Source organism: Staurois parvus, unplaced genomic scaffold, assembly GCF_062004578.1.
Source record: "Staurois parvus isolate SC_StPar_1 unplaced genomic scaffold, SC_StPar_1.0 ptg000353l, whole genome shotgun sequence".
NCBI classification, from domain to species: Eukaryota; Metazoa; Chordata; class Amphibia; order Anura; family Ranidae; genus Staurois; species Staurois parvus.
The window spans coordinates 1,153,322-1,168,794 of NW_028318149.1; the positions used below are offsets into that span (position 1 = coordinate 1,153,322).

Consider the following 15,473-nt stretch of genomic DNA (forward strand, 5'->3'; position numbering starts at 1 on the left):
TGCAGCTGTCTTCAGTTGTTCTTTGTTTGTGGGTCTTTCTGCCTTTAGGTTTGCCTTCAGCAAATTAAATCATGCTCAATTGGGTTGAGATCAGGTGATTTACTTGGTCATTGCAGAATATTCCACTTCTTTTCCTTCAAAAACTCCTGGGTTGCTTTTGCAGTGTGTTTTGGATCATTGTCCATCTGTACTGTGAAGTGCCGTCCAATCAACTTCGCTGCATTTGGCTGAATCTGGGCTGACCATATGGGGGAGATTTACTAAAGCTGGTTCGCTCAGAATCTGGTGCACCTTTTTATGGTAGCCAATCATCTCCTAACCTCAGCTTGTTCAATTAAGCTGTGGCAATAAAACCTGGAAGCTGATTGGTTGCTGTGCAGAAGTGCACCTGCTTTTGCACTCTCCAGCAATAGTAAATAAACCCCTATATTTCTGAACACTGCAGAATTCATCCGGCTGCTTCTGTCTTCTGTCACATCATCAATAAACAGCAATGACCCAGTGCCACTGGAAGCCATACATGCCCATGCCATCAAACTGCCTCCAGCATGTTTTACAGATGATGTGTGCTTTCGGATCATGAGTTGTTCCAAGCCTTCTGCACACTTTTTTTTTCTTCCCGTCATTCTGGTACAGATTTATCTTAGTTTCATTCATCCAAAGAATGCTTTTCTAGAACTGGTCTGGCTTTTTTAGATGTTTTGGCAAACTCTAATCTGGCTTTTCTATTCTTCAGGCTTATGAATGGTTTGCACCTTTTGGTGAACCCTCTGTATTTGCTCTTGTGAAGTCTTCTCTTGATTGTAGACTTTCCTGGAGAGTGTCCTTCTGTTGTCTGGATGTTGTGAATGGGTATTTCTTTACCATAGAGAGGGTCCTGTGATCATCCACCACTATTGTCTTCCATGGACGTCCATGCCTTTTTTATGTTGCTGAGCTCACCAGTGCGTTCTTCTTTCCTCAGAATGTACCAAACTGTCGATTTGGCCACTCCTAATATTGCTGCTATCTCTCCGTTGGATTTTTTTAGTTTTTTAAGCCTTACAATGGCCTGTTTCACGTGCATGCTCACTTGCACAGCTCCTTTGAACGCATGATGTAGCTTCACAACAATAGATTCCAAATGCAAATACCACACTTAGAATCAACTCCAGAACTTTTACCTGCTTAATTGATGAAGAAATAACAAAGGCATAGCTCACACCTGGCCATGAAACAGCTTTTGATTCAATTGTCCAATTACTTTTGGTCCCTTGAAAAAGGGGGGATGGCTGCTCTTAAGAGATGTAATTCCTAAACCCTTCCTCCAATCTAATATCCTTAAATTAAACCTGAGAGTGTGCACTTTCAGCCCATATCCATTATATAACTATAGCTTGAATATGTTTTGGTAAATACCTGAAAAATCTAAAATTGTGCTTGTGTCCAAATATATATAGACCTAACTGTATATCATAGTTTGTAGACGCTTTGTTGACTATGAGTGTCAATGAAGCAGCCAGAGGTTTGGCTGCTATTGTGTGGCTACTGACAACAGGGAGATCCATGGAAATGGCAATCAACCATGTATTTACAAAAAATGAAAGGATGCAAGATTTAAAGCTACAGCACAGAGGCAGAGGACATCAGTTTAAAGAAATAAGCACAAGAAAAAGGTTATTGACACTTTAATCTGCTAAAGAGCACCATTAGAGTGCATGATACTAGGTAAGACAGAAACAAAAACCTTATCTGATGGTAGATATAGATGTGTAATACCTTCTTTTGTCACAATTCTGCAAAAGCTGATTTATTACTAATTTTGTGTTTGTTTTTGTCTAACTTTTTAAAGCCTTAATGAAAAACTATTTGACAAAAGAGAAACCGAGCAGTTCACGTCCTGTTTTAGAAACTTACTCAGCATCTGGTGTTCTTTTAGCCACAATACCGGTGAGTGATACAATAGTACATACATATTAGGTGAATTTTCTCTTTTTATGAGATTGTAACAAAGTAAGCGTAGAGTAGTTGGAACCGGGATTAATTGGATTATATGTTTTTCCTATTATCAGCAGTTCAGTGCAGGTTTTTCTTTGTTCGCTGTAAAATGTTTTAGTGGTTTACCATTGTATTTTATTGCTGTTGTAACTTTTACAGCAGAGAGTGTGACACTTTGGGCATTTTAATATTGCTCATTGTACTGCACATACAGTATTTTTATGATCTCATTTGTATTGCAACTTCTTTGTTGCTGTTACATATGGTGATCAATGATTAGGAAAATTGCTGAACTGTCATTTTTTATTTGCCTTCTATTTCATTGTAGATTTTGTATAATCTGTACAAACTAATGTAGATTTTGAATCCAATTAGTAGTGATTCGTGAGTTGTATAATTACCTGTATATAGGGCAAATCTTCCTACATAAATTAAGAGAAATAAAAAACTTTTAGTTTCTGTACACACAGTAGTGGTATAGGGGCCAAAGAATGGAACCACTGACAACAGGGGATGCTGGCATCTGACTTTCCAGGGAGGAGCTGATGTGACAATTTTGCCTGTAGTCTGTAGCTGCTAAGTAGAGCCAGGATCCAGGAGACGGGCAGTGGAACAGGTACTGAAGGTCTTCTTTGTAGGGTTTTTTAATTTTAAAAATTATGAGTTATTTTTTTCAAGTGGCTTCCATGTTATATGATTGCCGGTTCATATTTGCATTGTTTAAATTAATATCTTTATTTGTAGATTTTCCATTAATCTACAAATTATAAAATGTTGTTCTTGACATTCTCTTATTTGTAGTGGAAGAGTGGACAAGTGGTGCACCTGGGCTGGACAATATCTGAAGATCTAATGTGTATTCAGGAAGACGGAACTGTGTTAATATATGATATATTTTGTGCATATAAACGTTGTTTTAGCCTGGGAAATGTAAGTATGTGATTTACAGTTTAATTGTATGTGTTCACATCAGAAAAGTACAGTAGAAACTATTTTTTAAATGTACATGAGCTCAGTTAGTCTAATATAAACAAGGCTTATTAACCACTTGCCCTCCTGAGAATTTACCCCAGCTTCCTGACCAGGCCATTTTTTGCGTTGCGGCGCTTCATTAATTTAACTGACAATTGCGAGGTCATGCAACCCTGCACCCAAATGTAATTTATGTCCTCCTTTTCCCACGAATTGAGCTTTCTTTCGGTGGTATTTGATTGCCTGTGCGTTTTAATTTTTTTGCGCTATAAAAAAAAAAGGCCGACAATTTTGAGAAAAAAATATTTTTGACTTTTTGCTTTTAACCGCTTCCCACCGCCCACAATGTTCTGCGGCCAGGCGGCAGCTGCAGCAAAAGTGATGTACCCGTACGTTGCTGTGGCTGTACTAACACAAGGGGATGCGCAGTTCTCCCCCGCCGCGACTGCTGTGTCTGGCGGACATAGCAGAATGAAGATCCCGGTGAACAGGTGGTCACTATGCGATCAAATGATCACAATGTAAGCAAAGCTGTTATGAATCAATCTCATTCATAACAGCTCTGCCTCTCTTCCTAGAGGGCTGTGATTGACCCACAGCTGTCACATGATACATGGGGAAAATCACAGCACCCTGTACCATGTGACCAGCTCCAGCCAATCACAGATCACTTTCTTGAGCTGTCAAAAACCTAACTCATTGATGACAGTTCATGAATTAGTTAGATTCATGACAGCAAGCTTTGCATTGCAGAAGAAATTATCTTTATTTCTCCTGCAAAGCAAAGTGTAAAAAGAAAAAAAAATCCCTGATCACCCCTATTCTGCTAAAAGTATTTAAAAAAAAAATGTAAAATGTTTTTTAAAAAATAAAATAAATACCATATTGAGAAATTTTTTTAAAGGGTTTATTTTTTTTAACTACTTGCAAACCGCTTACCACCACAACCGCAGCAGCTCTCTTCCTGTTTTGGGGTGTGAACGCACCTGCACCCTCACTGCCCCCGTGGTTGGTCCAGGAAGAGAAAAAGCACTACATTTTACACACACAGTAGATTAGCACATTTTAACTCTTTGATCGCCCCATCACCCAGCCAGTGCCATTAGTACAGTGTCAGTATATACATTTTTTCACTGATCACTGCATTCCTGCCACTAGCGACATCAGATAACGTCAGGGTCAGTAAGCACCCCTCCCAGCCAGGGTCAGCTAGCATTAGATTTCCTGCACACTATCGTACTCACACTGTAGGTCGCTGATCACCACCATTATTAGTATAGTGTTTGTACAGATTAATATAATGATCATGGACAGAACTATACTAGTGCCTGCTTTGTATAGTGTCCCCAAAAATGCAGTGTTAGCAGGATCGTCCCCGTTCGCTGCCAGCACTAGCGTGTAGCCCCTCTGTTGTTTTTCACAAAAGATTTGTACCAATTGATTGTGGGCCAAGGCAATTTATAAGCACAACAATACATCGCCGCCCACCAAAATTCAGCTCTTGCCAGACAATTTGCATGGAAACCTATCACAGTTTCTGAATTTATTGGTACTTATATTCAACATGGGCATTACAAAAAAGAATGAATTGCAGTCATATTGGTCCACAGACCCGATTCATCATATGCCTGTGTTCTCTGCTATTACATATATGCCAAACATGGACCAGCAATGTACTGGTACGTCGTTGGACTTTGAGTGGCTATACCAGGATGATGCCTGCAGCTACAGGCATCATCGTGGTATCGTTTTTTTTTCAGCTGGCTGTCGGCTTTCATTTAAAAGCAATCCTAGTGGCCAATTAGCTGCTGAATTGTTTTTATGAGTAGCAGGAAGGGATATTCCCCCCCCCCTTCTGCTGCCTTCCACAGTTTTATTGGGCTCTCCTGTCCCACAGGGGAATCCAAGAATGCAGCGGCAGATCCGCTGGCTGACTATAGAACTGATCAGAGACCAGAGTGACTCCAATCATCTCTATAGTCTAAGAAATTGGAAGCTATGAGCATTTCATCACTTCAGTTTCGCAGGATATAAACAGCGCCATTTGTAAATTGGGAAACATCCGATCACACTGATCTTGGTGAGATCAGGTGATGTAAGGGCAGAGGAGATATCTAGAGTCTGACCCCAGATTTCTCAAAAAAGAATACCTGTCAATGCCTATTGCAGTCAGAGGGGAAATTTACAATCCCTGTGATAGCAATAAAAGTGATTAAAAAAAAAAAGAAAGAGACAGTGTAAAAAAAAAAAAAAAAAAAGCACCCCTGCACGCGTGCACCAGCTCGCAAGAGGGTTGACCCCGTGACAGTATGTAAACAGCAGTTGTACCATGCATGTGAGGTATCACCGTGAATGACAGATTGAGGGCAGTAATTCTAGCACTAGACCTCCTGTGTAAATATAAATTGGTGACCTGTAAAGGCTTTTAAAGCGTGGCCTATCGATAATAAAAATGTATGTACTTTGTTGCCATTGTACCGGCATGCGCAATTTTAAAGCATGTCATGTTTGGTATCTATTTACTCGGTGTAACATCATCTTTTATATTTTATCAAACAATTGGACAATATATTGTGTTTTTGTGCATTAAAATTCTAAAATGTGTATTTTCCCCAAAATATTTGCATTTGAAAAATCGCCGCACAAATACTGTGTGACGTAAAAAATTTCAGCACCCACTGTTTTATTCTCTAGGGCCTCTGCTTTAAAAAAATATATATAATGTTTGGGGGTTTAAAGTAATTTTCTAGCAAAAAAACTGTTTTTTCATGTGAACAAAAAGTGTCAGAAAAGGTTTGGTCTACACGAGTGGGTGATGTGTGGCATTAGCTTCTAATGTTGGCCCTGAAATGCCAGGAGATTAGAAGCAACCCCCCAAATGACTCCTTTTTGGAAAGTATACACTCCAAGGTATTTTTTTTTTTTTTTTTTAATTCAAATATTTATTAAATTTTTATATTTATAATTAAACATAAAAAGAAAAAAAAGAGGCACATGCAAGAAGAACACACTACATTTCATCCACAATCTCATATAATATTCTTACTCTTATTCTCTTTCTATTACCTCCTTTTTCTTCTTTTCCCTTCCCTCTACCTTTATGCCCTACCACATCCCACCCCCCTCCCACTTTGCATTTTTCTCTTACTTCCTTCTATATGAAATTAAGAATCTTCTCCTAACATTACTTCAGATATATTCCTTTGGTGTACGAAATCTTCCCATTTCTCCCATCTCCTGTTATATATCTCTATCTTATCTTCCTGGATATAATATAGTTTCTCTATCCTACTAATCTGATTTACTCTCTCTACCCAATCCTTCTCTTTCGGAACCTCCAAGCTATGCCAGAACTTAGGTATCAAACCCTTCGCTGCATTTACAAAGTACCATATACCCGAATTTTTATATTTATTCACTGGTAAGTCTGTTTTATGTAATAGACACACTTGTGGGTCTAATCCAATCTTTATTCCTGAGATTTTCTCAATTAAGTTTACTGTTGTCTTCCAAAAATTTTGTATCTTTGGGCATTCCCACCAAATGTGAAACCATGTACCCATCTCTCCACAACCACGCCAACACTCTTGTGTTCTCTCTATACCCATTTTGTACTCCATAGTTGGTGTGATGTGCCATCTTACTAAACTCTTATAATTTACCTCCACCTCTCTCATGCTAATATTCTCGTGTGTGAGTCTATATATCTTCCTCTGTTTATCTTCATCTATCTCCACTTCCAAATCTCTTTCCCATTTTACTATATAACTTGGTTTAAATTCCGTGGCTAATTCGGTGAGAATTTTATAAATTTTTGCCGTGCCCCGTTTTCCATCTCCTCGTGATTCCAACAACCTCTCAAACAAATTCCACTCCCCTCTCCCTCTTATGGGTTTCGGAAGACCCTCAACAAAGTGATTTAATTGGTGATATTTCCACTCATCAATCTTAGTAAAAAGTTCCCTTCCACCTTTTTTTAAATCTTTCAATGTTTTCAACTTCTTTCCGTCCATAATATCCCTTAGTTGAATGTCTTCCTTTTTGATCCATTTTCCCATACTCCCCTCAATACCTGGTGGAAAATACTCCATATTCCTTAGTGGCATTAATTGTGAATTAAAATCCCAGTGCATATACTTGTGTAAATTATCCCAAACCTTCAAAACATTCAATGTGAACACACTCGTGGTTTTCTCTAAACCTCTATATTGTACTGGTGCCCATATGTTTCTACTCAGGTCAACTCCGCTCAGATCATTCTCTATCTTCACCCATCTTTTCTCCCTTTTATTGTGTGTCCAATCATAAATTCTTGTTAAAATTACAGCATTATAGTATCTCTTAAAGTCCGGCACTCCCAGTCCCCCTCTCTCTTTTCGTCTACTTATCAAGTCATACGATAATCTAGATTTTTTATTTTTCCATATAAATTTTGTTATCATCTTTTTAATTTCTTTAAAAAATGCTTCTGGGAGTTTTATTGGGATCATTTGATATTTATACAAAACTTTGGGTACAATTATCATTTTTATCAGATTTATTCGTCCTAACCAGGAAGGGATTCCTCCTCCCAATTTCTTCAATTCCTCCTTAATCTCGTTTAAAAGGGAAATATAATTTAATTTATACAATTTTGAATATGAAGCAGTAAGATTAACTCCTAAATATTTTATCTCTCTATCTCTCCATGTAAAAGGGAATTCTTTTTTTATCTTTTCTTTCTCACTATTCGGTAGATTTATATTCAAGATCTCGGTTTTTGTCGGGTTGATTTTTAGATTTGATATTTCTCCATATTCTTTTAAGCTTTTTATTAAGTTCGGGAGTGTTATCCTAGGATTACCCACATAAAACAACAGATCGTCCGCAAAGGCTGCCACCTTATGTTCCGTTTCCCCTATTTGTATTCCCTTTATATCTACGTTCTTCCTAATTGTTTCTAGTAGGGGTTCCAATGTTAACACATACAATAAAGGGGACAGTGGGCATCCCTGTCTAGTCCCATTTGACATCCTTATAGGTGTAGATTTTTCACCATTAACCAAAATAACCGCGGATGGCATTTTATACAATTTTCCTATCCATTCCCTCATTCTACTACCTACTCCCATGGTCTCTAGGGTGTCCATCATAAAGCTCCAGTTTACTCTATCAAAAGCTTTTTCAGCATCGATCGAGAGAATCACTGCCAGGGTTTTCCCTTTCTTAGCTTTCTGGATCAATAACAGAGTTCTAATTCCGTTATCTCTACCTTCCCTCCCTGATACAAAGCCAACCTGATCTCCCTGGATCCATTCTGGCATTAAGTCTTTGATCCTATTTGCTAAAACCTTCGCGTATAATTTTGTATCTACATTTAGGAGTGCAATTGGTCTATAACTTGAACATTGAGTAGGATCCTTCCCTTCCTTATGTATGAGTGTTATATGGGCTTGTAGGGATTCCTGTCTAATCTCCATTTCTCCCCCCAAGGCATTCATATATTCCTTCAACTTTGGTATTAATACTTCACTATATTTTTTATAATACCTCACGGTGTATCCGTCTGGGCCAGGACTTTTCCCCACTTTAGTGTCTTTTAGTGCTATTTTTATTTCCTCCTGTGTGATTTCTAATTCCAGGGATTTCAATAGGTCTTCATCTATTTTTGGTAGTCCTGCATTTTTTAAATATGCCTTTCTTTTTTCTCTGTTCTCATTTTCCCTATTATTTACTAAGTTTTGAGACTTAATATTATACAGCTTGTTGTAATACTCCTTGAATATCTTCCCAATTTCTTTAGTAGAGTGAGCCATTTCTCCCTTGGGGTTTCTTATTTTTTCTATGTAATTTCTATTTTTCTTTTTTCTCAGGGCCTTCATTAAATATTTTCCTGGACGATCTCCCCATCTATACCTCTCCACTAGAACTTTATTGAGTACTCTCCTCCTCTCTTCTTCCATTAATATCTCCAGTTCTTTCTTCTTTCCTATTATCTTTTGTCCTATCTCACATGTTATTGTATTTTTATGGATTTGTTCTAGGTCAGTTATATCTTTTAAGAGCTCAGTCATTTTCTTACTCCTTTCCCTTTTTTTTTTTGCCCCTAACGCAATCAATATACCTCTAATATATACCTTATGGGACTCCCAGACAGTGGCCATTGACACGTCTCCTGTTTCGTTCTCTTGAAAATATCTTTCCATTTCCCGTCTGATCTGCTGGTCAGTCTCTTGATCTAATAGAAGGGCCTCGTTTAATCTCCATCCCACCCCCCTTGTCAGTTGTTTCCCCCATCTCAACTTCATTATAACTGGGGCATGGTCTGAGAGGGTCATTGTTTCTATTTCTACTTTAGCCACCCTTTCAATAAGTTGATGTTCTACCATTATATAGTCCAGTCTTGAATAAATCTCGTGTGCATTAGAGAAGAAAGTATAGTCTTTTTCCTTTCCATGCATTATCCTCCATATATCTACTAGTTGACCCTCATATATCTCCTTCTTCAAGATCTTCATAGACCTACCTCCCTCCCGTTGCACACGAGATGTTGTATCCATCTGTGGATCTAGACATAAATTCAAGTCTCCCGCCACTATCAGCCTTCCTTTTTTAAAGTCCCTCAGTTTTCTTAATATCCCTTTCAGGTATACCTCTGGTCTCTTATTTGGGCAATAAATATTTGCTATTGTACACTCCATTTCCTGTAATCTACCTTTCAAAAATAAGAATCTCCCCTCAGGGTCTGTCTCTCTTTCCTCCACCTCCCACCTTATATTTTTAGCGAACCCAATTGCCACCCCTTTGGCTCTCTTAATTGGGGAGTCTGCATAGAACCATGTTGGATAATTTCTAGTATTTAATTTGATGTTTGACTTAATCTCAAGATGCGTCTCCTGTAAAAAAACTACTGAGGCTTCTCTATGTTGTAATTCCTTAAATAGCTTAAATCTCTTCCCAGGACTATTCAACCCTTTTACGTTATATGTTATAAATTTTATATCTTCCATGATTCTTGAATACATCTCATCCCTATGCAAAGTATTTTTAAAACCTTCCCCCTATACCATCCTCCCACCCCCATTCCCCCCCCCCTCCCACATCTACTCCCCCTCCATCTCCCCCCACCCCCATTGGGCCTATTTTTATTCCATCTAATCCTTTTGTGAGCCAAATGCCACATTTGGATCCTGACCCTGAGGTGGAACTCTAACCTTGTACGGTTCACCTACTCCCCATTTCCCCCGATGTTCCCCTATCTATTTATTCTCTATTTCTTCTTCTAACTTGCTGCCATTCCTCTTTTCCCTCAGCATATTTCTCTCCCTCTTCTTCTTCCTCCCAACCTGGAATCTCTATTCTTTGAATATTAAGTTTATCAAAAAAGTCTCTTAATTCCTCTGGAAATCTCAGATATGCAGTAACTCCATTCTTCCATCCGATTAGACACATCGAGCTATTCCATCTATATTGTATATTTTGTTTTTTCATCTGTTCTATTAGTGGTCTCAATGATCTTTTTCTCAATAATGTCTCAGGTGTCAAGTCTGCAAAAATTTGCAAGTTTTTTCCTTCATATTCAATACTAGCTCTTCCTTTTATCTTCTTCCATACTTCTTCTCTCTCTCCATTTTTATTAAATTGTACCACTACATCTCTCGGTCTCTCTTCCATCCGATCTCGTTGGAACCTTCCTAACCTGTATATATTGTCCAATATAAATGACTCAGTTCTAGGTCTACCCATGATGGATTTAAAAATTTTTTGTATTGTCTCTCTTAGATCTTCTTCTTGTGTAAGCTCCGGGATTCCCTTTATCCTGAGGTTATTTTTCCTGTACATGTTACCTTGTATCTCCAACTTATATCCCAACTTTTTCTGTTCTTGCCTAATCTCCATTATTTGATTTCTCAGTTCAGGAATAGCTTGAGCGTGTTTTTTAATTTTTTCTTCTGTTTCTTCTACTCTGGACAAAAGATGTCCCAAGTCTTTCCGAATTATTCCCATCTCTTGTTTAATTGATTTTTCCAAATTTCCAAACATTTCTGCCATCTCCTTTTTATTTGGGATTTGTAGTTCTCCTTCCTTTACTCTTAGCTCTATTCCTTCTATTATTTGTTGGCTATTATTATCCATTTCCCCAGGCGATCTGGTACTCTTATCCATACTGTTTTCCATTATACTTTTTTCTGCTATCTCCTGAGTTCTTTCTGGGGTCACATTGCCTTGAGACGTAAATTTTCTGATTGTTCCAGATTGGGAGTGTTTGGGACCACTCCCTTTGCTATTTTTACTCTTCATCTTTTCTATATATGTCCAAACCCTTTTCTTTAAGGCTTTAGGGTATATGCTATAATGGGTCTTTTTAGAGAGGTTCTAATTTCATCGATTTCCTTGATATTTCCCCCTCTCTCTTTTTTTTTTTCTTTTTTCCCCCAGTCTATAATTACTTCTGCTGCTTTAATAAACTGTCCATAACACGGATTTAATATACAGTCCATCCACTCTCACTCACCCACATTCCAGCTGCCTTTCCAGGGAAGTTGTCCTTTAGGTTCTCTGTCCTCTGCTCTGGCTCTACTCCTCTTCCCCTCGATTGAAGGAGGGGGGGGGGGTCTCTCCGGGTCTCCTTTTTCCTCCTTCTACCTCTCTCACAGGTATCCGGAAGACAGGGTCTCCTTTCTCCCACGCTGATGTCTCTCTGGCTCCACCGGAGAGCAGCCAAATCTCTCCTCTTCTCCTTTCACCGGGACGCTGAGCCGGTACCACGTGTCCTGTCAGTGAGGAAGCCGGCTTCTCCCCCTGTGTCGGAGAACCGGCCGGCTTCTCTGTCTCCCAGAGCTCCCTTTCGGGAGATCACGTGACTGTCCCGCGTCACCTGGATTCCCAGCAGTCTCGGGCGGGAGGTATCGTCCGTCCCTCAGTCGTGGACTCCTGCAGCTCTGTCCTCGAAGTTCTCTTCGGGGGGCCCCTCTCGCCCGTGAGTTTTTGCCCGGGCACCTTCGCAGCTTTACTCGGGGAACATTTGGGGAGGGAGAGTGGCTATCCTGTGGAGAGCGTTCACATCGCGCTCTCACCTGCCGCCATAGTTAGGCTCCTCCTCCCTGCCGCTCCAAGGTATTTTTTAAGAGGCATGGTGAGTATTTTACAGATCTCATTTGTTGCCTCGTGTTTTTGGAATACAAAGAAAGAAAACAAAAATAGATTTTTTTTCTTTTTCAAAGCCCTGTGAAAAAAATTATATCTGTAAAATACTCACCATGCCTCTTATCAAATTCCTTAGGGTGTCTGCTTTCCAAAAAGGGGTCATTTGGGGGGGGGGGTGCTTGTACTATCCTGGCATTTTAGAGCCTCCGAAACTGTGATAGATAGTAGGGAAGTGATATGAGGAAATATGAAGCCCTTTGAAAGCCTGGAGGTAGTCAATGGATTTTGGGCGCCTGTATGAAGCTGGGCTGCCAATAAGTCTCTCACATGTGGTATCCCCATATTTGGGAGAAGTAGGAGAATGTGTTTTGGGCTGTTATTCTACATATACCCATGGCATGCATGAGCAATATATCATTGTCACAGAAAGTGACAACTTTCTGTAGAAAAAAAAAAAAAAAAATTTCCATTTTTAAAACATTTGTGGCAAAAAAAAAAATGTTCCATGGACTCAAGATGCCTCTCTGCTAAATCCTTGCAGTGTCTACTTTCCAAAAAGGGGTCATTTGGGTGGTGGTGGGGGGGGGGGGGGTTGTATTGCCCTGGCATTTTAGCACCTCAAGAAATGTGATAGGCAGTCAGAAAGTAAAATCTACGTAAATTCCAATATATATATACCATATTCTGCTACTTGTCTTTGCTAAAAAAAAAAAATCCCAATACGTGTAAATTAATTGGTTTACGCGAAAGTTATAGCATTTACAAATGGCGGTATACTGGGATTTTTTTTTTAATTTTTACTAGTAATGGCGGCAATCAGCAACTTATAACGGGACTGTGGCGGACATTCTGACAATGAGGGGAACTGATTTGGTGTCACTGGACATCCAAAGTGACACCAATACAGTGATCAGTGCTAAAAAAAAAAAAAGGGGCTAACATGAGGGGCGATCAAAGGGTTAACTGTGTGCTGTATTACTAAGTGCTGTGTCCGTGTGCTTCACTGTAAGCACACTGCTTTGAATGGCTGTGCTTTGCACAGTCATCCAAAGCCGTGTGAATGAACTGACAGGGAGGAGAACTGTTATATATATATATATATATATATATATATATATATATATATATATAATCTCTTTGCTACAGGGTGGTCAGGAAGTGGTTAAACATGTCCAGTAAAAAAAATTTAAAAATAAAATTTCGTCATAAATTTAGGCCAAAATATATTCTGCTACATGCCTTTGCTTAAAAAAAATCCCAATACGTGTACATTAACTGGTTTACATGAAAGTTATAGCATTTACAAATATAGGTTTTTTTTATTTTTATTTTTCCATCTAATGGTGGCGATCAACGACTTATAGCGGGACTGCAGAGGACATTCTGACACTGGGAGAAACTGATTCGGTGTCATTGGCATCCCCAGCGACACCAATACAGTGATTAGTGCTAAAACAAAGCACTGACACTGTACTAATCGCACTGGGCAGGAAGGGGTTAACATGAGGGGGGGTCAAAGGGTTAACTGTGTGCAGGGAGTGTTTTACTAGGGGGTGGTGTCTGTGTGCTTCACTGTAAGCACACTGCTTTGGATGGCTGTGCTGTGCACAGCCATCCAAAGCAGTGTGCCCCAGCTGACGGGGAGGAGAACTGTTAGTAAACAAAACAGTTCTCCTCCCCGTCGGAGATCTTCAGTAATCTCTAGCCGGGACCCAGTGATTGACAGCCGTGGCCGCGAATATACGTGATTTTGCACACCCGTGCCGCCCTGTAGCTGTATTTTTGCTATAGGTCGGTCATTAAGAGGTTAATATTGTTTTTCCAAAAAAGTGCATTATTCCTGTAGTGAAAATGTAGGAGATGAAATTAGGTATACATTTAACCACTGCTAAAGATAAATGTTTACAAGACACCATCTGGGTTTCTGCTTAGTTGTCATGTCCATAAGCATGCTGCCTTGTTTATGACTGAGTGTACATGTCTTTGCTGTGGAAACAATTGCCATGCAAGGAGAGCCAGTTTGGTGTCAGACATCTCCCATGCCAGGTGATTATAGTGAACTATGATTCCTAATGTACACCTGTTGTGAGAACAATACAGAGGTTATAAATGCACATTGCAAACACAGGATTTCCTAGCAACACTTGCCAGCCTGCAAAACAACCAATTTGGCCCTGTCTAACAGTTTGCGTTAAAAACAGAGGGTTTAGTTTGCACACATTTGAAAATACATGCATAAGCCACAGTCCTGCGTCAAGGGTCCTCTGTATACTTTGGATCTAACTCTAAAATTTCAAGAGCCTCCATGGTAGGAGCACATATATCAATAGATAGGTTAAGGGCAGGTGTGCCTGGAGGATCCCATCCCTCCTTTAAGGGCTTGTTCACACTTTATTTCTAACTCTTGCCAAACGCCCATATAGCGTTTGACAGGGGTTAGACAGGTGTTTGCGGAGCATTTTTAATGCTCCTCAAATGCTTCCCAAACTCCCTATGTGCGGTTTTGAGGCATTTGATAGGTGTTTGCTAAGCGTTAAAACTGCACCACAAATGCCTATAATGAAGTTAAATGGTATCAACGCTCCGCAAACACCTCACAACCGCGTTGCACCTTCCCCGCAAATGCCTGCCAGGCGTTTGAGGAGCGGCACCATAGACTTGAATGGGAGGCTTCAACTCCTCCTGACTCCACATGAGGCGTCAATTTTGCCACGATGCTAACGCTTCAGTGTGAACAGCACTGTGTGCTGCCATGTGCAGAATTTTCATAGACGTTTGAGAACCGTTAAAAACATTTCCCAATCGCCTGTCTGACGCCTGCTGACAAAGCTAGTGTGAACGTAGCCTAAAGTTACAGGGAGGCACATGGCATCCAGCCATACCAAAATGACAGCAAAGGCATTCAGTGCGTCCCTGCTTCCAAATTAGCCAACTACACAAAAAATGGCAATCGTCCCAACCTTAGCAGTAAGCCCATACCTCCTTAACCACTTGCTAACCCACTATTGCTGAATGATGGCTACAATGCGGTTATCCAGTTCTGGGAGGGCGTCATATGACGTCCTCTGAGAACACGCCCTCCTGTGCGCCCCTAGCTGCGTACACCCAGCAATCTCCGTGATCGCTGTGTCCTATGGCCAATCACAGTGAGCTTATACCACGTGATCAGCTGTGTCCAATAACACAGCAGATCACGGAGTAAATACAGTTGCCGGTTATTGGCAGCACTTTCCTCATGCTGTGACAGTACTGCCGATAACTGGCAGCTGTCACAGAGCATGTCGGCACTGATCATCAGGGCACTGATAATCAGTGCCCTGCAGTGCCCCCTAGCAGTGCCGCCCATCAGTGCCATAAGTCAGTGCTGTCAGTCAGTGCCGCCTATCAATGACCATCAT

General features: G+C 40.0%; 1 protein-coding gene and 1 long non-coding RNA gene across 2 annotated transcripts in view; one reads left to right on the forward strand and one right to left on the reverse strand.

The window, feature by feature from the left end:
- LOC149456631 (uncharacterized) overlaps window positions 1-15,473 on the reverse strand; it is a 187,249-nt gene that overhangs the window by 100,770 nt on the left and 71,006 nt on the right. The window lies entirely within an intron of this gene.
- VPS16 (VPS16 core subunit of CORVET and HOPS complexes) overlaps window positions 1-15,473 on the forward strand; it is a 205,314-nt gene that overhangs the window by 11,722 nt on the left and 178,119 nt on the right. Inside the window, exons 3-4 of the mRNA XM_089684706.1 lie at window positions 1,832-1,929; window positions 2,779-2,907. Of these exons, the coding sequence (XP_089540832.1) occupies window positions 1,832-1,929; window positions 2,779-2,907 (227 nt within the window). The remainder of the gene's footprint in view (window positions 1-1,831; window positions 1,930-2,778; window positions 2,908-15,473) is intronic.